We start from the raw sequence: 23586 nt of genomic DNA on the forward strand, positions 1-23586 counted from the left end.
AAATCGATTATTTCGAGAATATCTTCGATTCTGGAATGTAATCGGAATCGATATTTTCATCCATTCATCGCATCTACAATCAAAAAAGTCAGCTGTTTGTGGTCGATTTTTTTTTTTAAATAATCTAGATTTGGTCACAAAAAAAAAAAACAATTATTTAATTGAAAATGCGAATAACAAGTTTATTAAGTGCAATACCTATTAGGGAACCTGTCCACCCAAAACGAAATGTAAGTATGCTATCATGAAAAAATTTCTTTGCCGCGCAAATCGACTCCAATCCGGCCAGGAATTCTTCAGGAAATCTTTATATATTTTGTAACTTCTTCTTTGCAGAATAAATTAAAATCTTTGGCGATTGTGACCGCCGGCGCGACCGTTTTTTATGCGGGCGTTTGCGTTTACAAAGGCAATGAGAAATTCTATAAAAATACATTAATGCCTTTGACGCGATACTTGCCGGCAGAGATGAGCCATAACTTGGCCGTGTTAGCTTGCAAGTATAAAGTTTTTCCAGCACCACGTCAACCAGACTCACAGAATTTGGTACGTATATAAAAACTTTATGCAATTGAAATAATCTCTATTTATATGTATTACAGGGCATTGCATTTTTTCACAAAAAAATATCCAACCCAATTGGCATTGCAGCCGGTTTTGATAAGCAGGGTGAAGCTGTCGAGGGTCTGACAAAACTAGGATTTGGTTTCACTGAAATTGGCTCGGTTACGCCTGAACCACAACCTGGTAATCCGACACCACGTGTCTTTCGGTTAGTGAATGATGAGGCTATCATAAATCGATATGGCTTTAATAGTGAAGGTCATCGAGTGGTATTCGAGCGTTTAAGCGAGCTGAAAAATGTGCGTGGTTTTGACGGTGTGTTGGGTGTAAATCTGGGTAAGAATAAAACCTCAGATTCCCCTATAGCAGACTACGTAAATGGCGTCAAGGTATTTGGTCCCATAGCAGACTACTTAGTGGTTAATGTCAGTAGCCCCAACACACCCGGATTACGTGACTTACAGGGTAAGAAAGAGCTCGAACAATTATTGGCGGCAATTGTTGAAGCCCGTAATTCGTTGGAAGTCAATAATAAAATTCCCATTTTATTAAAAATTTCACCCGATATAAGCAAGCAAGATATCAAAGACATAGTTGGGGTTATAAATAAGAAAACTTGCCGTGTTGAAGGTCTAATTGTATCTAATACTACAATAGCACGCGAAAAGTTAACGGAAGTGGAACTGGCTAATGAAATCGGAGGTTTAAGTGGTGCTCCTCTACGATCAAAATCAACTCAATTAATTGCCGATATTTACGCGCAAACCGGCGGTAAGATTCCCATTGTAGGTGTTGGTGGCATTTCTTCAGGTCAAGATGCACTAGAAAAGTTGGAAGCAGGCGCCTCGTATTTACAATTGTACACAGCCTTTATATATGAGGGACCGCCAGTAGTGACGCGCATTAAAAAAGAGTTATCCCAACTATTGGAAGAGAGAGGTTACAAAAACGTGCAGGAGGCTGTGGGCAAACAGTACAAAAACTATCTTAGTAAATAACTAAGACACTTCGAAATACTTGTGTAGATAAGTAAATAATAAGAGAATTGAGCTTTATACAAATACATACATATGTATTTTATTTTCGAAATTTATAAAGTATTACGTAAAGATGTAAATATATGGTTTTCTTAATTAATATTCAAAGCTGCTTGTATACTCTGATTATCTATCCCAATTATTTTAAGATGGGTTAAGAGTTGGCTGGCTGCACGTTAAGTACCCTTCCTTCGATGAAATGGGTATTTTTATTAGACGCACTATTGAAGCCATCGCGACTGCTGAATGATACAAATCCGTAACCTTTTGAGAAACCCAATTGCTTGTCAAAAACTATAGCAGCGTTGGCAACGTGTCCAAAGTTTGAAAAGTAGGACTGCAGTTCCTTTTGACTAACGGTCCATGGCAGATTACCGACAAATAGTTTATATGAATTACGTGCTGCGCCAGACATGGTTATTTTTTTTCTTTATAACACAGCAGTTTGGTAAGAAATATGTATGTATGTATATTTCGTTTAATGTTCTCTTGTTATTTCGATCAAGTGAATAGTATGACCGCCCATTAATTCGACCAGATCAATGCCAGAGCTTTTACCAACGTCGTCAATGATTATTGGCACCGCACGCAACTTCCACTTCTTTAGCAGCGCTTCAATAGACCAATCTGCGCTACGCTCTTGGTAAGTGCAAATAAATTTTGCACCGGTATTGCGCTCCAGTAGGAATGAAATACTTACTAGTATATCTTCGAATACGCTTGGGTCGTAAAAACAGTCAGCACCGATTATCAAATCAAGTGATCCAATATTAAAAACACTATTTAGTAGCAGCCCCCAACTGAAACCGATTACTTCTATATCCTTCCCTGGCACAAGGTTATTAGCCAAACAAGATTTACGTATGTGCGCTAACGACTTTGGCAATATGCAATTGTCGCTTAGTATAACACGTGCACCACACTTTGCAGCCAAAATACCAGGAAGCGCTGTGCCCGCACCCAACTCGAGTACACGTTTGCCGACAAGGTTCTGGCGCCTTTCCCACAAAAACCAAGCTAAAACAGGGGCACACGGCCAAGTGTAGAAAGAGTAGCCGCTTTGTAAAAGCTATAAATTAAAGTGAAAATTCTAGTTACATCATTGTTTCACAAATGCATACTTGAAAAATCTGTTCGTTTATCTATGTATTAACACATAAGAATGTTTATGACATATTTACCTCTGGTATTTTAATTTCCAAATTCTCCACAGATTCAGCTGCTACGCCGTTTTCTGATGCACTTGCGCTTTGATTGGTAAATACAAACTTCCTGATATGCTCAGCGATATCGCTTCCACCACTACCAACACTGTCGATTTGTGTATCAGCCGCGCTTGTTGCCGCTGTCACCGATGCTGCCGATGTTGTTCGTTCCTTATCGTTTTCTTCATTTAATTGATAACCACTGGTCATATTTTGAGAGTTTAAAGACAAGACTCGATAAATAACACAATAAGCAATGTTGTTTTTAAGTAATTAAGCAATGAATATACAAATAAACTACGCGGCTTCAAAACAGTTTTAAAAAGTAGAGCTGGAAAACTATCAATGGCACTATCGACAGTATCGATGGTTTGCCTATTATTCCCACTATCGATAGTGTCGTTTCTATAGGTTCCCTGCAGTAAATCGCGCTGGTTCAGAACTAGCGCGGAACTAGCTCTCTCGATCTATCCCACAACCCAGTCTAAATATACAAATCTAAATTTTCAAATCAAGTTGAGTCTAAGTATGGCAAAACTGAGCTTTAAATATCAGTAAATGCGTGTATTCATAGTCAGCTGTCGAAGCGACGCCAACGCCAACGCAACGCCAAAGTTGTAGGTTCTTTCCCGTACGCAACGCGCGATCCCGCGGGTGCCCAAAACAGCCCAGAAATCATTCCCGTACTCAACAAAATGGGTAATAGAGAGCGAAAGTTGGAACGTATTGGATCGTAAGTGTAAAATTGGATAAAGGTCAATGTTCACGATAATTTTTTTCCCTATCAATCCGGACCGGATGCGGTAATTAGAGAATAAGCGAAAAGTTTGCTCTCAAAATTGGAACATTGTCCAGAAGTACGGGAACGCTAAAAAATTTTTCGTGCCCAGATTTTTAGAAACAGCTAATTCACGTTGTCTTTTTTTGTCACTTAAATGGAAACACTTTGGATTACCAAAGAAACACAGCTAAAGTGTTATTAAAATTTCCCATCAGGTGGAAATTTAGAGTAAACAATGATTGGCAGCACTTTTGTGAGAAATAACGGAGCGTAGTATTTCCTGATGCGCTTCTGCGAAAATTGTGGAAATTTTTTAAAAACTTGTGATTTTAAAGCTAAAGTATTTTGCGTTTGTACACGACAACAAAGTGAAGCAAAATGGATGAAGTTATGGCTTTTTTCGATTTCTCGAAAGAGTTTAAGCGCGAGTCTGTTCCAAGGGGTTGTGTTTCTGGGAGCCTTACTGCGACTGCGGGGAAAATTGATAGTGGCAAACCCATTAAACGTGAATATTTTGGAGACCAATATTCCAAAAAGATTGCTGAAAAAGAACGGAGGCGAATGTTAGAGGTACAAATTGTGAATAATTATTTGCGCAATGTATTTATGATATTTTTGTATTAGGAAAATGACGATCCGATGGAAGATGCTCATTCATCACGACACGGTGCCACTTCGTCGACCTGTATGGATGAATTAGAGGACTTGAGTGAAGAAGAGGAAATTCAACCCAAAGTACATAGAATTGAAGATAACGTATACACTAAATATAACTTTGATTTGAAACGCGATGAATCTCTACCTATACACGATAATAAAGATCAAATCTTGGAGTCCATACGTAAACATCCAGTTGTAGTGCTTGAAGGTGACACTGGCTGTGGTAAAACTACCCAGGTGAGTTAAAGAATTACTTAACGTAAAGATAAAAAAAAAATGCCGACGACTACATATCTCTCTTTTGCTCCAAGAGTGCGATAATCGAAAATTTAAAACTATATAAAAACGGCTTTAAAGTTTAAGGTTTACAGCTATCACAACATGAGGTAAACAAAAACTGTCTTTAAGTTATCCTCGGAAATCAAAAGAGACATGCTTTTTGGACCTTATTTCCGCGAATGAGTCTAGATGCTTACAGATAAATCGGAAATCCCTGTAGAGTTTAGAACAATAGAATGTCTTGAGACGGTAACAAATTACCGTTGATTCACGGTAACAAATTACCCCAAATCCACGGTAAAAAAATACCGTACTTCCACGGTAAAAATTATCGTAGATGCACGGTAAAAATTCCCGTATATCCACGGTAAAAATTACCCTAGGTCCACGGCAATATCAAGATGTTTGCTTGCCTTAGATCCACGGTAGGAGGTTATGTGAATTACGTGGAATATGTGTTGCCGGAGAAGTGGGGCAGAACTTATTTCTCTGCGTTGGCGGCTTTCGGCAGCGCTTAGGGATTATAACCCTTACTACGCGAAATTCTCTTTTCTGTGTTGCCGGAGATGCGGAAATTCTTTCTGCGTATGCGGCCTTCGGCTGCGCTTATGGCTTATGACCAGGGACGTGAACCGGTTTTGAACCGAACCGGGTTTGAACCACAAAAACCAATTTTATCTATTAATTAAGTGAACTATTAACCGAACCGAAAATTTCCACAAATGTTTGATCCGAACCGAAAGCCGAATCACTTTCCATAAAGCTTTAGCCGCTACAACAACAACTTGCCGGTTCGAACACACTATCCCATTTTGACTTGATCTAGGGCGCTTTTGACCCAAATTGTGAGATAAGTAGGGCGTTATTGAGCCATTTTGTCAGATAGGGCGTTTCCGAACCGGCTGCTGAGATAGGTCGATCTTCCCCTTTTGATTGGAAGCAGAGTTCCAGCTACGAATAGCATTACAAAGAATATAAAAAAGAAATCTGTTTTATATTGTTATATTATATATATATATATATGTATATATAATAGATGAATACATATAGCTTATTTACTTCAATACTGTCATAATCCAAAAAGTACAAATATTGAGTTGAATATGCAGAAATTACAGCTACCTCTTTCTATATTTTTTGAAAATTTCCTTACTGTATCGACTTCAATTGTAGGAAAAGTTACATTTATTAGTTTTCTTTAGGAATCATTTTAATATCTTCTGATAATTCGGCTTCTAATAGTTCATCTATTTGTTGTTCAATCCCTTCTTCTTGATGTACTTCCGGCATATTGTCAGATCGGTATTTATATTCTTCCTGCGATTCTGTTAAATGCACAGTTGTAACATCTGATGTACTTCCGTCAGCGTCGTCGTGTTCACTTAAGTCTATCGTGAGATCATTTAAACTTTCACAAGACTCTAGTTCTTCCAGATCTTCCAACAAATCGTCAGGTAATTCATCCGTAAAAACTGTGCGAGCCGACATTCGTCTTAGGTTTTTATATTTATTTGATTTTTCTTCGTTCGCCGCTCCGTCATCGTCCTCAATCTTTTTGTGTGCATGAGTAAAGCCTTTACGCTTTAAATTACGCCTTGTGTTCTCTTCTTGCACTGATCTATTTTTTCTGAGTACGCGTTCTTCATCGTTAATTATGGTATGCATAGTTTGAAAACTCTCTTCGATACTTTTGAAAATCGAAGTGGATGGCAATGATTGTTTATGCATGCCACTTGTGTTAGATTTAACCAACATTTCCTTCATCTCATTATACCCATCTTCAAGTACGCACAGCGCTGGGAGTATGCGCTGAGTAGCCGGAATGTCTTGTAATTGCTGTCCAAGTTCCTTACCACTATTCTTACAGCAAAATGCAACATTTTTTTTGTCGTCCAGTTTATCATAGTCAACCAAATCGTCTAATGCCACGCAATAGTTAAGTGCGGTAAATCGAAATGCTTTTTCTTGCAATAAACGCCAAAATACGTAGCGAGGAGCGTCCATATCTGCAGTTTCGGGCAATGAATCTATGAAATTTTTTATAGCTCGCCATGTTTCTAAGTTGGTTTCGATTTTAATAAAACGCTCAGTTGGCTGTTTGAAATAAATCGCATAAAGTAAGTATATGCAACAGATTCGTCTCCGTAAACGTTCTTCATCAAAGTGTTTTGCAGTTGTATTTTGATGATTGCCGTCCGCTGCAAGTTTTTTGCTTTTGCTGTGGTTGCTCTTATCAGCTTTCTCACTCTTCCGCAGTACACTCTTTGCGTAGTACATTATCGCTGATGTCGTCTGCATTATCTCAATATACGAGATTTGTGCGAAGTAAATATGTTGAAATTGCAGCGTTTTCCATTCCTTGCAAAATGAAGCAAAAGAGCTATCGCCGCTGCGAACGAAATTTTCAAGCAATTTTCTGCAGTCATAGAAAATAGCGGATTCCATGGCCTATTGGCTGTTTATAACTAATAAATGCTAAGGACAAAGACTCCAATGCTCCAGGATAAAATGATTGAAATTGTTTTTTTTTTCTTGAGGAAATTGTCAAAAACTTAGAGCAGTGCGGCCAAACTTATGGGATAATTTTGTTTTTGTTCATTAGGGACATTTTTGTTTTTGTAGGGGAAATTTCCAAAGTACTTGTTAGGGTGATTCTTATTTAGTCGAGACTTTAGAGAAGTATACATGTATTCAGGGTTGTTGCGAATATTCGCATTCTCAATCGCAACCGCGAAGCTCCCGCATTAATGTTGACATTGGCATTCGCTTTCGTATTTTCAATAACCAATGCGGAGCTTTTGCGAATGCGAATATTGTTCAAGTGAACTGATAAACGTATATCTGGCAAACAAAATGATAATTTTTTGACTGTGGAGATGCTACGTTAAAACTTTCCCACTATGTCCCCCTTCTTTTGTAATTTATAGTCAAAGGGTAAGATCTTTCAATAGGTACCTAATTCCGGCGAAAATTTTCCACGTCTAGCTATAAAGAGAATCCGTAATTTGCGCGATAAAATATAACCTTTAATTAGGTATGTGAGAATTATGTAGCTATCAAATATCATGATTCAATAATACAAGGTTAGATAATTATTGACAGCTGCGGTTTGACACTCCCTTACAAAAGGTTGCATTTACGAAGGACAGAGAAAGGGCAAGAATGCAATCCCTTGTTTCGAAAATGGTAGTAGAAAAGTACGCAAAGTAGGCAATTAGTACTGAAATTCCTTTCGTAAATTCTAATGTGTTTGCAGGAAATCTGGCATTTTAAACGAAATGTTGAACGTAATATTGATATATCTACGTGACTTACGTAATTTATATGCTATTTAGCCGTATAAAAACTACAAAACGACTCAAAATTAAAGTAAGACTACTATGAGATTGATGTAAACATCCAATGCTTAGGTTTTCATCAGTTAAATATGCTTCATATGCATATACAAATAAACATATTGCACAAAAGCGTATACTTTTATTTCACACCAAAGCTACACTGTTTCCATGTAAATTTGCAAAGAAGCAACACGGTGCCACGGCTAAGGGAGCGGTGCGAGAGAGACAACTGTCAGTTTATCGAACCTTGTATTATTGAATCATGATCAAATATCATTTGTCAAAGGTCTGTTGAAAAAACTGGATGCATTGCTAGTTTTGTTTCTACTTTTTCTTAGATAAGTGTAATCATTTTTTTTCATAAAAAGGCTTATTGTTTATGATTAGGGTCCGTATTTTCTTTTTTACTTAGCAAAACACACCAACTAATTTTGATCGTTTTTACGATGCAAATACTCCTCTGTGCGCTCGAAAACAAAAACATTTATTTTATTTTGTGATAATTGTCAAAATTTGCACGTAGCGGATTAAAAATAAAATGGAAAGTGTAAAAGTTGACAGTCAAGTTCAAAAATCAAATAAGAATCAATGTAAGGCGAATTTAATATCTATTGAGGAGTGGGACTTGACTTGCAATATATCGTTAGTATAATATGGAAAGGGCGTAACTCACATCGTCGGTGAAATACAAAAAGCCGTAACTAACTAAAAATCCAAAATTCACTTTTTGATTGATTATGATACATTTCATCGAATCATAAGTCCCCACATCGATTTTTGCAATACAAAAATTTTAGTTAGTTGTGGCTTTTTTACATTTAAGCGACAATGTGAATTTCGCACTTTCCATACTATATTAACGACATGTTGAAAATTTGGGTTCATTTGGCTCAAAATATAAAAGCACATTGAGCGCATGGAATGAACAACAAAACGGATTTGATGGCTTTTAGTACCGACAGCGGTGAGTAACTAATTGTGACTACCTACAACTAGGAAAAGTCGAGCTCAGCTAATAAAAAAAAAACTAATTACAAGCTTTTCATGGCAGGTGAACTTTTCAAATTGCCATATCCACCTATTCCACCTGTCGGCCGCTGTGGTGTAGTGGTAAGCAGTGCGCGCTTCCACTCCGCAACGCCTGGGTTCAAGCCCTGGTCAAAGCAACATCGCAAAAAATGTAGAAAAAGGTTTTTTCTTAACAGCGGTCGTCCCTCGGCAGGCATTGGCAAACCTCCGAGTGTATTTCTGCCATGAAAAACAGCTTCTCATAAAAATACAACCGCCGTTCGGAATCGGCGTTAAACTGTAGGTCCCCCCGCTTTGTGTGACAACATCAAGGCGCACGCCACAAATCGGAGGAGAAGCTCGGCCAAACACTAAGATATGTGTAAGCGCCAAACTATTATTATTATTATATCCACCTATTTAGAACCTCGCTATAAGCACACATTTTTCAAACCAGTCACAGAAGAAAGGATTAAAAATGAATTACAAAAACTAAAGTCGAAAAACATTTCTTTTTTTTAAACATCCGTATCCGCATTCGCATCCGCGGATGTCTAAAATTCCACATTCGCAACATCCCTATTATGTATGCATCATAGGACGGTCTGGAAATTTTCTTTCGACATTAGGGCTGTTCAGGATATTGTGCATATGATCTTGCGATTGCATATTTCGGTGCAATATTGCAAATGCAAATCCAAGACAATTTTACCAATATCCCGGCATGATTACGAAAACCGGGAGACAAATTTTGAACAACGACATCGATAAAGGTTTTTGAAACAAATATATCGGTATTTTTTTTTGTGGGAAACGAGAACCACAGGAGTTACCAAGGGTCAAAGGTCAAATTCATAATGTTTTTTTTTAGTCCAAATATCTCGAAAACGAAAGGACGGATTTAAAAATGCTTTTTTTGGACCAACACGTACTCGCTGTGAGCATATCTTTGTTACTTGACAGTTTTAGGCCAGTTTCTCAATGTTTGGTTAACACTAAGGGCCGGTTGTTCAATGTCTGATTAACACAAATCGGAGGTAGTTAAGTTTAACAGTGTTGCGGATTTTAAGGCCATTTTTATATACATTTGTACATATATCAATTTTTATAATAATCGTTTTAAAACGTTTTTTTTTTTCAGGTACCTCAATATATACTGGACGAGGCCTACGAGAATAGGGAATATTGTAAAATTGTTTGCACACAACCACGTCGTATTGCGGCTATATCTATTTCTAAGCGTGTCTGCCAAGAAAGAAAATGGGAAGTTGGTTCAGTGGTTGGCTTTCAGGTAAGCTATGGATAACAGGGCGCTACAAAAAAGTCATGAAATACACCCGAAGCAAAACCTAGTGTAGGTTGTAGCTATGGTCGAGTACAGCATAAGAATAGGTTCCGTATAGTTCCTGAACCCTCCATTTTTATTTTATTTAAAAACAACCGTTATGTTCGTACTTGATGCACTTATCTATTAACAGCTTGACTATTTTTCATCCGATTTTAGAAACCGAACATGTTTTGAAAAGAGGATTTATAGGCCTTTAAAATTATGTACATATATATATATTTTTATGTTGTACTCGACCATAGCTACAACCTACACTAGGTTTTGCTTCGGGTGTATTGCAGGACTTTTTTTTTTGTAGCACCGTGTAATTGGTTTATTAGAATATGTATTTACAAATAAATGTTTCTTTTCTATTCCTCAAGGTTGGTTTACATGCAAAAACATGCGAAGATACACGCTTACTTTACTGCACAACTGGTGTGCTGCTACAAAAATTAATCAAAGAAAAATCGCTTAAGCAATTCACGCATATTATTCTTGACGAAGTGCACGAACGTGATCAGGAAATGGATTTTCTACTTATAGTCATAAGAAAACTACTAACTACAAATTCTCGTGACGTAAGAGTCATACTTATGTCTGCTACCATTAATGCAGGAGAGGTAAGTAGTGCTCGGCACGTACTGTAATAAATTTAGTTTGGGCGTTAAAATAAAGGCTTTGTTTTTTAGTTTTCCGAATATTTTACAATACGTCGGAATCCAGCGCCAGTTTTGCGCGTTGACTCGCGTCGTCTCTTCCAAGTGCGCGAATTCTATTTGTCCGATCTAGGTCGCATTAATACTACAGTAAGTGTACATATTTTTGTAATCGATTAATACTTTCTTCAAATTACCTGTACTTTTCGTATATCTTTTTGCTTTGTAGAACATCGATGTGGATATTTCTGACCCCGGCATCTCAAAAGAAATGTATAATATTGCGTTGAAATTGATTATTGTTATAGATAACATCGAGAAACAGGAAGCTGCTGTTTCAGCCGAAATAAGCCCACTGCCCCAAACATCTATACTTATTTTTTTGCCTGGTATTAACGAAATCGATCAAATGTGCAGCAAATTGGAGTTACTTAGCGAATCTGATGAGTATGAATATTTTTCAGTATAATATCAAAACTAAAAAAAAAAACGCTGTAATCTTTTTCTTTTTAGAAACAATGTAAAACTATTTCCCATACGTTTGCATTCGTTGATTTCACCAGATGAACAAAATAAAGTATTTAACAACCCACCAGGCGGTTTTCGTAAGGTTATATTGGCTACAAATATTGCAGAAAGTTCCATAACTGTGCCCGATGTTAAATATGGTAAGTAAAATACATAATTCATTACGTGCCCTAAAAATGTTTATTAATTCCTCATTCCTTTAAAGTCATTGATTTTTGTTTAACTAAATCTCTTATCACCGATACCGCAACCAACTTCTCTTCTCTGCAATTGCACTGGGCATCACGCGCTAATTGCCGTCAACGTGCTGGACGTGCGGGTCGTGTGATGAATGGCCGTGTATATCGAATGGTCTCGAAGAATTTTTACGAAGTATGTACATTTTTGAACTGAAATTATAAATTATTTAAAATCTTACAAATATTTCAGCACTATATGGAAGAATTTGGCACCGCAGAAATGTTGCGTTGTCCGTTGGAAAACGCTGTACTCAAAGCCAAACTACTTGATATGGGACCACCTCCTGATATACTCGGTCTGGCCATGACACCACCAAATCTTTCCGATATACACAATACTATATTAACACTTAAAGAGGTGGGCGCTCTTTTTACGACAGTGAATGGTGTTTACTCCATACAAGATGGTGATTTGAGTTTTATGGGACGCGTGATGGCAGGCATGCCGCTCGATATACGTCTTACGCGGCTCATATTGCTAGGCCATATATTCAGTGCATTGGAAGAGTCCATAATAATGGGTAGATTTATACTTTATAAATATTTAGTTTATTTTTTCCTAATGTTTAAAATCATGATTTTTGTAGCTGCCGGCTTAAGCGTGCGTTCGATTTTAAAGTCTGGACACGATAATCGTGGTCAGGGCGAAGCGGATGCATATAAACAAAAACTAATATGGGCTGACGGCTCTGGTTCGGATCTATTTGCTATCTACAGTGCTTATAGGGTGAATTTTTTTTATCACAACGTCATTTGATTACTCACTTAAACTGCTTTTATTTGTTTTCTTAGCTTTGGGCTACACAGCGTGAACAACATAACATCCACCATGAAGAAAACGAGTATGAATGGGCCAAGCGTCACTTCGTTAATTTGCGTTCAATGAAGGAAATGCATTTGCTTGTCACAGAATTACGTGATCGTCTACAGGCTTACGGCATCCGTGAACAGACTACATATCAGCGTGTTTGTTGGGTTGAACGCGAAAAGACGATTATTTTGAAAATCATTATTGCTGGCGCATTTTATCCTAATTACTTCACACGTTCCAACTTAAATGATACTGAACGTGAACGTGGTATTTACCACACTCTATGTGGCAATGATCCCTGCAATACGGTATACTTTACTGGCTTTAATACACGCCACATTGGGCAGCTCTATGCGAGTTCAATTAAAGCCCTGTTTCGTAGTGTGTGGATAGATCCTAAAAATATCGAGGTGCGTTTTCAAACAGGCGCAGAACGGGTGTTTGTCACATTCAAAAAAGATCTCGAAAATGATGCGGAAGATAGCGCCTATAGACTAGTTGTGCCAGGGCGTGTAGTACCCGAGGTATATATGGCCGTGCGCATGCGTATGCTCGGCATGCGTACCACTATACGTGTTATGGAGTAAGTATAACGGCAAAGTGATCTAATTTAAAATAAAATCTTCCAATTTTTTTTATCAAATTTCTTAAAGCCCTCGCAATGAAGTTAGATATGCAGAAGAGCGGCGTATTGGCACGATGGTTGAGGGTGTTTGGCAGCCTACTAAAAAGCAAATAAAAAATCCCGAATTGGTGGTATTGCCGTCAGTGTTCCAAAAAATGATACGCGGTTATATTACACATGTACGAATGCCGCTTGCTGTGTATTTGTTTACTCGTCTGTGTAATAATTACAAATGATTTTTTTTTTTAAATATCCGCATTTAGATTGTGAACTGCAGCAAATTCTATTTTCAACCACTCTCTGAAATGGAACGTTTACGTGAAATTCATGCACTACTGAATAATCCTGAAGACTTAGAGCGTGGTCGTTTTAAGAGTCCTGCAGCTATATCTAAAGGCATGATGGTGGCGGCACCTTTTGAAAATAAATACCATCGCGCAAAAGTGGTAAAAGTGTTGACTGCAGCTCGCCAGTATTGCCAGTTTAAGGTAATTTAACATACAATTTTTCTAAAGGAAACTGAAAGCTAAAAAGTATGAGTGAAATAACTTACAAATGTTCTGCGAATAGCGCTCATAAATGTTCTAAAGCTGGGCGACTACGAGCTAGGTTCGATAATTTTTTGTTATTTAATTTAGAAGATATAGCAAAGATATCCTTCAAATTATATATGATCATTGATCACTCATCATTTTTTAGGTGTTCTTCGTCGATTACGGCAACACGGATGTAATAGATTTCGAACAACTGCGCCGCTTCTCCTATCGCTGTGAGTCGCTCATTGACATACCGCCACGTATGTTTGAGAGCCGCCTAGTCATGGTGGAGCCGTCATCGGTAAAATCACCCAGCGGTAAATGGCCCGATGAAGCTATGGAATTCATGCAACAGACAGCCGATGCTGGTGTTGTAGAAATTGAAATCTACTCAGTGGTTGCTGGCGTTTCGAATGTCATTATAAAAACTGCTACAGGCACGCTTAATGATATACTGGTTGAGAAAGGCTTTGCACAAAAATCAGATGAGAATTATATGTCCAAGGTTGGTTACTGCGATGCTGGCGATCTAATTAATTCTTAACGGCTTTTACTTTCATTACCTACATTTTCGAACTTGTAGGCCGATCATGATTTTCGCTTGCGAAAGCAATCTGTTGCTACACGTTTTCTTGACGAAGACCATTCCAAACAAAATGAAGAATATTTGCGTTCAATACAACCAGAGGCTGATTTGGAAGTCGATCCACCACCGCGCGAATATTGCACGAAATCCATTAATTTGCGTGGTCCTTATAGTGCGTTGGAAACGAAGATTTTTTCGGCTGTGCGTATAGGTACCTGGAAGAGTGTGAATGTCGAACGTGATTCGGTGAATTCGGTATTGATCGATACAGATCCACAAGATGTCCATGAGCGTCTCATAGTGGCGGCTAGTATAACGGAGGCACAGAATGCAGAAACACTTACAGCACGCGCCACAACACTGATGCCAAATATACACGGTTTTGGTGCACTAATGACACTGCTCTTCAGTCCGACTATGCAGATAAAACGAAATAGTAATAAGACAAAATATGTTGCCATTTTGGCGGGTTTGGGTTACAACAAAGAAACCTATAAGCCACTCTATGAGGAGCATGATATTGTTTTGAATTTGGATGCTGACATATTGAAGGATGATTTGGAGTTGGTTAGTAAAAATTGCTCTTGATAGCTATGTTATTACATAATTATAAAATCGCTAACGTATTTTCAATGAAACTTTTTTTTAAATATTTTTAGATCAATCAATTACGTTACTGCATGGACACAATTTTGTACACCGATCCAGGTGAAGAGCGTCCAACCATTTTACCAAGTAACCGCGCTTATCTAGCAGCTAAAATTAAGAACTTAATTGTCAGGTAAGGCCGGCGCGAAGATAAAATATTACAGAAATATTCACAATATTTTGACATAGAATGTTAATATTTATATTTTCGTTTCAAATAGTTCTTTTTATACAATTTCGCTTACTTTCTTACACTTCTTGGTTTCAGTATTCAAATTAAGAAATATTTATGTGTGAGGAGGGTTAGTGTGCTTAATTGTTTACTTTTACTTCGATTTCAGACTGCTAAACAAAAATCGCAAATACATTGAGACTCATGTAGATAGTTATGATAATGTCTGGCAACGTTACGATCCGGAAGATGTGATTGAATCCGAACCTATTTATGGACATCGCTCCCTGTTCCCCGTGCATTCTGCACTTAAGTTGTATGATGAGAAATTCGATCGCATACATGCATTGGGTGTACACTGCCAGGAGCTGCATCGATTACGTCAATTGTAAGTTGCGATAAATTTTCCTCAAAAAGGTACAATTAGACTATAACTTAGCATACTTTCTATTTTAGTGATGGTGCCATACAACCGCTCACTTGTCAGCTATGCAATCAATCTTTGGAAAATATTGTGCAACTGCGTATACATTTGCTTTCACAGTTACATCGTGATCGCGAGCATCAGATACGTTTCAAGATGCCGCGTTAAGTTGCATGGCTGTGAATTATTTTTACTGATAAAACGAAAAGCATTCGTTTATAAAACTTCAAATGGATATATAATTAGTCTTAAGTTTTTTTCTATTATTGACGATTTCGGTTTATAACTGTTTATTAACCGGATTAAAAAAAAACAAATGTAGGGATTTATAAAGCTTACTGTGCAAATAGTTGGCACATTGAATTAAAAAGTGAATTTGTTTTTTTTTTTTCATTAAACTTACTACTCATCATTAGATCATCAACTGAATTTATTATATTTTCTCATTAATTTTTGATTCTAGTTTTATTTTATTAATAAAAGTGCAATTCTACAATCATATATACTTATATGCATATGCAAACATACATTCTTACACACATCAATTTGAAAACTGAGAGTGAACCTAGTGCTGTCCGCATTGTCTAATGACCGTTTCGGTATAGTTATGTCTCAATTCTGCATGCAGAGCGTATAATTCTGTAATGTATTTAACGGTTTGCTACAGAGTCCACACATTTTGCTCTTATACAGTCCGTAAATTTCGAAATTTAACACATTGGATAAATCGAATTGTATAGTTGAGTGCATTTGCGCGTTCTCCACAATGAGTATGTTATGTTCGGTCAATTCGACGCTACAAGAAGCAAAAAAAAGGCGAATAAAAATAAAATTAATTAAGCGAAAGTTTGCTCTTATACTCACTGAAAATCATAGTCGCTCACATCCACTGGATATTGATATGATTTTTCACGCAAATTTATCGTCGTCTCATTATTATTAACGGTGATATAAATGGGCGCATCATCCTGCAGTTTAGTTTGGTTATCCACCGGTCTAAAGGTGAAATAATTTTGTCCAATATAAACACGCAGGCCATAATTGGCGCTTAAACCGCTCACCGGCGAAGGCAGCAAAAATACAGCCATCTCTGGTAATGCCGAACAATCGGCTGCCAGCAGCGTTTGACAGTGCTTTGCCACAGTCACTTTGGTGGTTTCGCTCAAATTGATTAGATAATCATCGAAGGTGTTAATCATGCCATTTATTACCGAGCAGGATCCTGCAAAGCCAAAAGTTGTATGGAATTTTCTATATCTGCCGATTGTTCTTTTTTAGTGGGACAACTTACGCTTGAGTCCTGAATCGTAGGATATCTCGTGTGAAGCATCATACTTGGAGTCCAATTTTTGCAGAAACGGTATATGATATATGCGCCAATTTACGCCATTCACCTCCACTGTCAGCCAGAAATAGTCGTTTGGCACATGTAGGGAAAATTTGATTTCTTCATCTAGATTTAGGCTCTCTACTTTCCTCTCAGACAAAGCTGATACGAAATGATCGAGGCGTGTAGACCATAAATCAAACCAGGCGGGCATCTGCAGGGAGATAATTAGATGAAATAGTAGGTAAAATACGGCCTTAATAGGGGATACTAAAGTAATTTGATCCAGATATTCGGTTAATATCCGTTCTAATTTGTCATCCGGATATCCGGTCAACATCCGTTCATTTTGTTAATGTCTCAATGTTATAAGCATAAGGTTATATTTTAATTCATATTATAAAAGAACAAAAAAAAAAAAACATAGTCTATCCGTCTTTATCTCTATCCGATTCTGTCTCTATCTGTACCACTTTCTCTATTTCTTTTCTATATTAATCCCAATCCCTTCCCTTTCGTTATAATTACATTTATCTTAATCCATTTGCAATTGTGGTGAGTTTAGGTGTGGTGAATTTAGGCATGGTGAGATTGAGTGTTGGATTCAGGTGTGGTGAGTTCAAGTTGATGAGTATGTGAGTGGTGAGTTTTCTCTATCTACATATATACTTTCCTTTATAACTACTTCCATCTTAATCTTTTTCCTTTATTTTATTTTTACTTTTATCGTTATCCTCACTTTATATTTTTTCCTATATTTATCATTATTTTTACCCTTGTGTTTATTCTTTATTCATCTGCATATTCACCTTCACTTTTGTCCTTATATAAGTAAAGGGCTTAATGTGCTGATATTTGCCTTTATCTTTGCGCATCTTTGTTTTTGTTTTAATTATATTTTTTATCCTTGTCTTTATCTTTTCCTTCATCTATGTACTCACTTTTAGTTTCATTCTTGTATTCTCTTCTGCAGGTTCTGCACTTCACTTTCGAGGAGATTTCAACCCCTGCCAATTTGAATTCACTCGGAAGGGAATTGCAGCACCAGCCGGTACGTGCATACATTTATGAAGCACTTGTTTCCGTCCCAACCATTTCCGTTGCGTTTGCCAATTTACTCGCAACCGCCGCTACAGAACTTTCACCCCAAAAATACGGATAGAACTCCCTGCTGTAATCGATATTAAAATGAGATGAGCACCGCGTGATTTACTATGCCTACTACTCTTCACAATAAGGGGGTGAATGTGCTTAAGCAGAGGCCACATTAAAGCCTAGACTTCTTTCGCGTCTTCGCAGGCGATGAGAATGTGTCGCGGTGTCTCGCTGGTAGAGTAGCAGAACCGGCAAAGATCATTGGACCATATCGTGAGCTTATATAGATGCCCCTTTAGTCCGCAGTGTCCTGTATACTATTTGCCTGACGCATTCCTACCGAATTTGCCAATTTACATACAGTGCCGGACAAAAGTATTGGCACAGAGATTTTTTCGCAATATATGCAAAGTTTTTTATTCTAATTTATTTTCAATATTTTTTAATAAAAATATAGTTCGTACTTCACCAAAAAACATAAAAACAAAATCTCTAAACTTTGTGCAAAACTCAGGAAAATTCAATAAATTGGCATACTAATTTGCAACTTCTTATTCAGATTTTTTAGAGAAATTCTAAGTATGTAGTTTTATAGCCCAACTAATTTTAGTAGTGCAAGTTTGAAGTATCTAAAAAATTGCGTTGATTTTTGGACATTTTTTTTAGTAGAAGGTGTTGCTCATTTTCTCCATACAAAAAATAATTGTCGAACATACTTTGTACGGAAGAACCTGACTGAAAAAAAATTGCCAAAAATCAATGCGATTTTTTAGCACCTTCAAGCTTGCACTTTGTTATACTAAAATTAGTTGAGCTATAAAACTGCATACTTAGAATTTTTCTAAAAAATCTGAATAGAAAGCTGCAAATAAGTATGCAAATTTATTGAATTTATGAACAAAATTTAGAGATTTAGTTCTTATGTTTTTTGGTGTAGGACAAACTATATATTTACAAAAAATTATCGAAAATAAATTAGAATAAAAAACTTTTCAGATATTGCGAAAAATTCTCTGTGCCAATACTTTTGTCCGGCACTGTATATCCATCCCTCAGTGTGTTCCTCTCCCACCCAAGCTCCTGTATCTATTCAGGTTGTCCCCTCCCGTTTGAAGAATTATTTAGCTTTGGTAGTCGGGGGATTCGACAGCTGGAATTTCAACGGCATCGATATAAAGATTAGGATCTCCTTTGTTACGGTGGCGTAGAGTATGCAGTCGGATTGATCTACTTAGATTTTATTGGACTTTGAAATATTGGATAGATAAATTGCGCTATTTTCTCAAAGACCGGCTATAATCGACTGCGCAAGTTAGGTAAAATTAAGTTCGTTACTTAGGCTTGGAACGAAATTTATCTCTTTGATATCACTAAGTTCTAACTGAAACTACTAAGCTATTGGGAAAAGTAGTTTGGGCCTAAAAATAAAGCGGCTTTGAAATCGACAAATAGTTAGCGTGCGTCAATCCTATTTTCGCGAGTCTTCCACGATTTGGCGTATTGTGAATGCCTGGTCTATTGTGGGTTTGCCAGGTCTAAAGCCTCACTCATAAGGTCCAATTAGTTCGTTGATAACTCATCGCCGCCGTACTTGAATAGCTCGGCTGGCAGGCCGTCAGCTCCAGCAGTTTTGTTGCTTCTTAGCAGATTAATTTCGATTCTGACCTCGTCATAGGGAGTCGCTGGGATATCGTCTCCATCATCATAGTTGTTTGAGGCTGAGGTTCGCCTTCTCCACTTCTTATAGTGCTGTTACCACTCAATAGGACAATTTAAGTACGTTCTGAACATCACTAGCTAGTTCGCCATGGTTATTCTAACAGGCGCTCGCCCTGTCGTGAAACCTTCTGTGAGTTACCTAACTCTCTGGGGAAATTTTCGGGGATTTTTCCTGTCGCTCTCTCAATTCTTATTACTTCAAATACGTCTCGCTTCCCTCATCTGCTCTCTACAACAGTTCCACATAGCTCGCGGTGCGCCCGATCGCAGCTTAACCCTGTAGGCGGCATCTTTTTTCTCTGTAGCTTCGTTGCATTCCTCATCGTAACAGTTGTCCTTTCGAGCTCGCTGAAATTCGACTACTTCTTCGGCGGCGGTATGTAATAAGTAGATAATTAGGATCCACTGTTCGCATATCTCAGTTTGTTGAACAGTGCTCTCTGAGAGCAAGTGTGAGAGTCTAGTGGCGAATTGGCTGTCTGTTGTGACTGCAGCTTTTCTACGTTCAGCCCGTTATCGGACGTTTCGTCGTTGAGGCTGAATTTTGTCACCTTCTTTATTGCGGGTCCGGACATTCCAGGTGCATACCCTTAAATCGTAGCCCGTTAAGTGTTTGCCGTAGTTGTCATCAAAAGAAGGGGGTCTTATCCGACGCTGCAGACTTCGGGGAGCCCTTAAACCGAATATGTCGGAGTAGCCTCACCGAGTTTCCCCCTATTTCTGACGTGCCTAAGGCTTTACTCGGTGCCCAGAGTACGCGAACGAAGATTGCCATCCCCATTTTATTAATCTTAAGTCTTTAGAAATTAGAAGGACTGCTCTCTCCCTGTCCTTTACATTTGGCGTGATAAACAGTGATACTGATTTCCCCTTTTTGCTTCAAGTTATTTAATTTCTTATTCCAACGAGAACTCTTCGTTTTTATTATCCGTTTTATGTTAAGAACCTCACTACAAATTATGCGAGGAATGCTCCTTTGGTGCGTTCATTTCATGAACTCAATGAGATCTCGATTTCTATCTATCGTTTTAGTCAGTAAGAACCCTTGTAGTTTGTTGACTTTTTGAAATACTTAAATAAATAAATTTGGAGCTCGCTAGTAAGTTTAAGGATATCTATTGTCATGTAGGCGAAGAGCAGTTAGCATTGGAAGGCATTTCTCGCCAATCCTGAGTGCTAGTCTCCAGCGACAATTATCGAGTTTGTGCTATTGCTTACAAACCTAAGTACAGCTTAGCTACTTTATACCTATTTTGTAAACAAGCAAAAAAGTCGAAGTTCGGGCGGAGCCGAACATTAAATACCCGGCGCAACTATTAAATATAGTTCTTCACCTTTCTGTAAACTACCTTTACATGGTAAGCAGAAAAGTTGTACCCCTATTTTCAACAATTTCGATAGTATGTTCAGTTAGACTTAATGATATAAACTTATATAGTTATATGTGGGCGGTATCACGCCCATTTTACCAAAATTCTATAATAATTTTATCTCTTTTCAAGGGATTGTTGTTAGTATCAATTTTGAGTAAATTAGCGTCCTTAAATTTCGAAACATCGAAGGTTCAAGGATTTCTGAAATTTACTGTTTATGAAAAGTGGGCGTAATTTTAGTCCGATTTCAATAATTTTCCACGTTTTGCTTTCATGTTTTAAGCGCAATAATCATGCCGAGTTTGGTATAAATTGATCGAACGGCTGCAGGTACTTTACTTTTTACTTGAGTCATCGTGTGCACAGACGGACAGACGGACGGGCGAACGGACAGACAGTCAGCGTCTATATCTATCTCGATTAGTTTTGCCTGTTACAAACAACCGTTATGTGAACAAAGTTATAATACCCTTGTGCACAAGTGCGCTCGTGTATAAAAAAAGAGGATACATGCATTTTTCCTTCACTTACATTATTAAACTTTAAATCCATATCGTATTTGGTGATCGATGTGAAATTCTCAAAATTGCTACGCTTGCAGTACTTTGAAGTCGGTATGGGACTGAACTTGAGTACTTCCTTGGGGCAAAAATCAGTATCGGTAAGAGGGTTGTCTGAGAGCAGGAAGTCGCGCGCGTAATCCGATGGCTACAAAATTAGAGATAGGTATACATAGAATTATATAAAATTTATTTACTTCTCTCATACTAAATTGAACTTACACCAGCTCTTCCAGAGAAGTGCACCTTCGATACGTTAAGCGGATTCTCGTTGGTTTTACTAGCATTGCCAAAGACCACGTCTATATTGAAAGTATGCGGTCGTTTTGTGAAAACGAGTGGCGCATAGGTGGCGTTGATTTGTGCCTGAAAGGATACGATTTTTAAACAATGTTTTTTTATTAATACTTAATCAAGTTACATATGAACCATGTATGATTTATGTGGTATTTAGATGAGTTTAGCTTAGTCAAAGCACATCGGGATGGCGTAAGATCCGCACGTTTGTGATAAAAAATATCGTCGAGTTATTTTGTACACCCGAAGAAATTCCATATGAAAATAATTGTTTAAAGAATCCGTCGCTGAGTTTTTTGGTTTTACTACTTATTTTCTTAGAAACGTATTTTTATTCTTAAATTTTAAATTTGTTATCCTCCCTACGGTCCCCGTCCATATGCTACTCAAGCTTATGACATCTGTGTTAAAACATCGGCATATAACTCTTTGTTGGGATTCGCCGACCTAAACGGGGTTAAATCGCCGAAACAACCTTTGAATCCGAATCATTCCGGTTGTTGTTGAGGCTTCCCCTCTCCCACAAGGACTCAAACAGTGGTCGGCGAATTATATGACCAATTAAATGTCGAATTTACAACCAAAGTAAATAAGTTCCAATCCGAAATTTACTAAGGACATTTAAAGTAAAGAAAGGTTAGAAAAAATTCGAGAAGCTAGATCTAAAGTTCTGGGGCTATGGCTTCAAATTATTTAAATAGCTAGCTGGCTAGTATATTTCAGGACGAATGGATAAGGATTGAGCCAAGAGCTTGTGTGAGCAAATCCAATTTTTGAAAGCCAATGCCAGTTACGCGGTTTTGCAGAATGACGATACGCGGTTTTGTACTTTAAACAACGAAATCTAGCCTCAAAAAGGAGAACCTGGACACATTGGTTCCAGCATAGGATCTAGCATAAACAACACCAATAACGTCAGTCTGGAGATCAAGCGAAGAATAACTTTTGCCAACAAGTGAGCAGGGTATCGTAGGCAGGGCTCGGTAGGTAATCCAAAAGCAGAGCCCCTTTCGACGAACAAAAATTTCGCTCTACGAGTCTCTAGTCATGCCCGTTCTTATGGCGCAGAAACGTAAACGATGTCGAACAAATCCGATAAGGCTTTGGGTGCTTTCGAGAGAACTATTCTATGTAAGATCTATGGTCCTGTTCGTGTGGATGACGGGTATAGGAGAAGATGGAATGAGGAACTGTATGAGCTTTTTAACGACATGGGCATAAATAGTTAAGCGCATAAAAATACAGCGATTGCGCTGGCTTGGACATGTTGTACGCATGTATGACGTCGCTCCGGTGAAAAGATCCTTCGCCTCCACACCTAAGGGTGGACAAAGAAAGCAAGTGCTCCCACGAATAAAATGGAAGGACTAACTGCAGAAGGAACCTGACTGCATTCGGTATTAGCAACTGGCGCAAAGTCACACAGGAGAGAGGCAATTGAGCATCGATTGTCAAAGAAGACCTTGAGACGGGAAAGTTGGCGGCTCGCAATCCCAGAAAGGGTCTTGATGGTTTGCTGGCCTATAATAGGACTTAACCTCACTTCAGGTCCTTACTGTCACATTATTTCGACGATCATTAGGCAATTTGTTTTTACCTGTCCCATTTTCGCTAGGGTCAGGTTTAAACTGAGGGACTTTCTGGAACGGGATGTGGCTGCCTATTCATCTAAGGATAATATATACATACACACATAGTTTTGTTTTGCGCAGTGCCTTTGCAAAACCGCATATCGACCAAGACCGCAGAGCGAAAAAACTATTTTTCTTTGAAGGCTTAGACTTGAGA

The 23586-nt window shown here is 37.9% G+C and overlaps 6 protein-coding genes across 6 annotated transcripts in view; 2 read left to right on the top strand and 4 right to left on the bottom strand.

Moving 5' to 3' along the window:
- The first annotated feature begins 50 nt into the window (after positions 1-50).
- Positions 51-1709, top strand: LOC118740887 (dihydroorotate dehydrogenase (quinone), mitochondrial). Its single transcript, XM_036472626.1, has 3 exons — positions 51-230; positions 337-546; positions 603-1709. Exons 1-3 carry the CDS (start codon positions 168-170, stop codon positions 1560-1562), a joined length of 1233 nt encoding a protein of 410 aa, XP_036328519.1. The 5' UTR covers positions 51-167; the 3' UTR covers positions 1563-1709.
- Positions 1673-2213, bottom strand: LOC118740903 (SRA stem-loop-interacting RNA-binding protein, mitochondrial). The gene has a single exon (XM_036472652.1). It carries the CDS (start codon positions 2014-2016, stop codon positions 1756-1758), a length of 261 nt encoding a protein of 86 aa, XP_036328545.1. The 5' UTR covers positions 2017-2213; the 3' UTR covers positions 1673-1755.
- LOC118740896 (methyltransferase-like protein 23) lies at positions 1949-3269 on the bottom strand. The gene is made up of 2 exons (XM_036472638.1): positions 2783-3269; positions 1949-2670 (listed from the first exon to the last, which is right to left on the bottom strand). The coding sequence occupies exons 1-2, from the start codon at positions 3014-3016 to the stop codon at positions 2080-2082; spliced, it is 825 nt and encodes a 274-aa protein (XP_036328531.1). The 5' UTR covers positions 3017-3269; the 3' UTR covers positions 1949-2079.
- A 542-nt stretch (positions 3270-3811) lies between these two features.
- Positions 3812-15740, top strand: LOC118740918 (probable ATP-dependent RNA helicase spindle-E). The gene is made up of 18 exons (XM_036472673.1): positions 3812-4157; positions 4212-4484; positions 10014-10163; positions 10583-10822; positions 10892-11008; positions 11088-11305; positions 11372-11526; positions 11592-11758; positions 11816-12146; positions 12213-12352; positions 12418-13019; positions 13090-13240; positions 13325-13549; positions 13761-14102; positions 14181-14750; positions 14843-14964; positions 15173-15391; positions 15460-15740. Exons 1-18 carry the CDS (start codon positions 3966-3968, stop codon positions 15593-15595), a joined length of 4350 nt encoding a protein of 1449 aa, XP_036328566.1. The 5' UTR covers positions 3812-3965; the 3' UTR covers positions 15596-15740.
- LOC118740942 lies at positions 5624-7106 on the bottom strand. Its single transcript, XM_036472711.1, has one exon. The coding sequence runs from the start codon at positions 6969-6971 to the stop codon at positions 5715-5717; it is 1257 nt and encodes a 418-aa protein (XP_036328604.1). The 5' UTR covers positions 6972-7106; the 3' UTR covers positions 5624-5714.
- Positions 15741-15828: 88 nt separating the features above from the next.
- LOC118740908 overlaps positions 15829-23586 on the bottom strand; it is a 39533-nt gene continuing 31775 nt past the window's right edge. Inside the window, exons 15-19 of the mRNA XM_036472665.1 lie at positions 21724-21867; positions 21473-21649; positions 16719-16968; positions 16292-16649; positions 15829-16223 (exon numbers count right to left, since the gene is read on the bottom strand). Coding sequence (XP_036328558.1) covers positions 16040-16223; positions 16292-16649; positions 16719-16968; positions 21473-21649; positions 21724-21867 — 1113 coding nt within the window. The 3' untranslated portion in view covers positions 15829-16039. The remainder of the gene's footprint in view (positions 16224-16291; positions 16650-16718; positions 16969-21472; positions 21650-21723; positions 21868-23586) is intronic.

The sequence above is a fragment of the Rhagoletis pomonella genome, unplaced genomic scaffold (assembly GCF_013731165.1).
Source record: "Rhagoletis pomonella isolate Grant_MI unplaced genomic scaffold, Rhpom_1.0 Rhpom_scaffold_00001, whole genome shotgun sequence".
Classification (NCBI taxonomy): Eukaryota; Metazoa; Arthropoda; class Insecta; order Diptera; family Tephritidae; genus Rhagoletis; species Rhagoletis pomonella.

Coding starts and splice junctions, on each gene's coding strand:
- LOC118740887 (XM_036472626.1), top strand. CDS start 168: ATGCGAATAACAAGTTTATTAAGTGCAATACCTATTAGGGAACCTGTC. Junction 231..336: donor CTGTCCACCCAAAACGAAAT/GTAAGTATGCTA, acceptor TCTTCTTTGCAG/AATAAATTAAAATCTTTGGC. Junction 547..602: donor AACCAGACTCACAGAATTTG/GTACGTATATAA, acceptor TATGTATTACAG/GGCATTGCATTTTTTCACAA.
- LOC118740903 (XM_036472652.1), bottom strand. CDS start 2,016: ATGTCTGGCGCAGCACGTAATTCATATAAACTATTTGTCGGTAATCTG.
- LOC118740896 (XM_036472638.1), bottom strand. CDS start 3,016: ATGACCAGTGGTTATCAATTAAATGAAGAAAACGATAAGGAACGAACA. Junction 2,671..2,782: donor TGGAAATTAAAATACCAGAG/GTAAATATGTCA, acceptor TTTAATTTATAG/CTTTTACAAAGCGGCTACTC.
- LOC118740918 (XM_036472673.1), top strand. CDS start 3,966: ATGGATGAAGTTATGGCTTTTTTCGATTTCTCGAAAGAGTTTAAGCGC. Junction 4,158..4,211: donor AACGGAGGCGAATGTTAGAG/GTACAAATTGTG, acceptor TTTTTGTATTAG/GAAAATGACGATCCGATGGA. Junction 11,306..11,371: donor TTACTTAGCGAATCTGATGA/GTATGAATATTT, acceptor TTTTCTTTTTAG/AAACAATGTAAAACTATTTC.
- LOC118740942 (XM_036472711.1), bottom strand. CDS start 6,971: ATGGAATCCGCTATTTTCTATGACTGCAGAAAATTGCTTGAAAATTTC.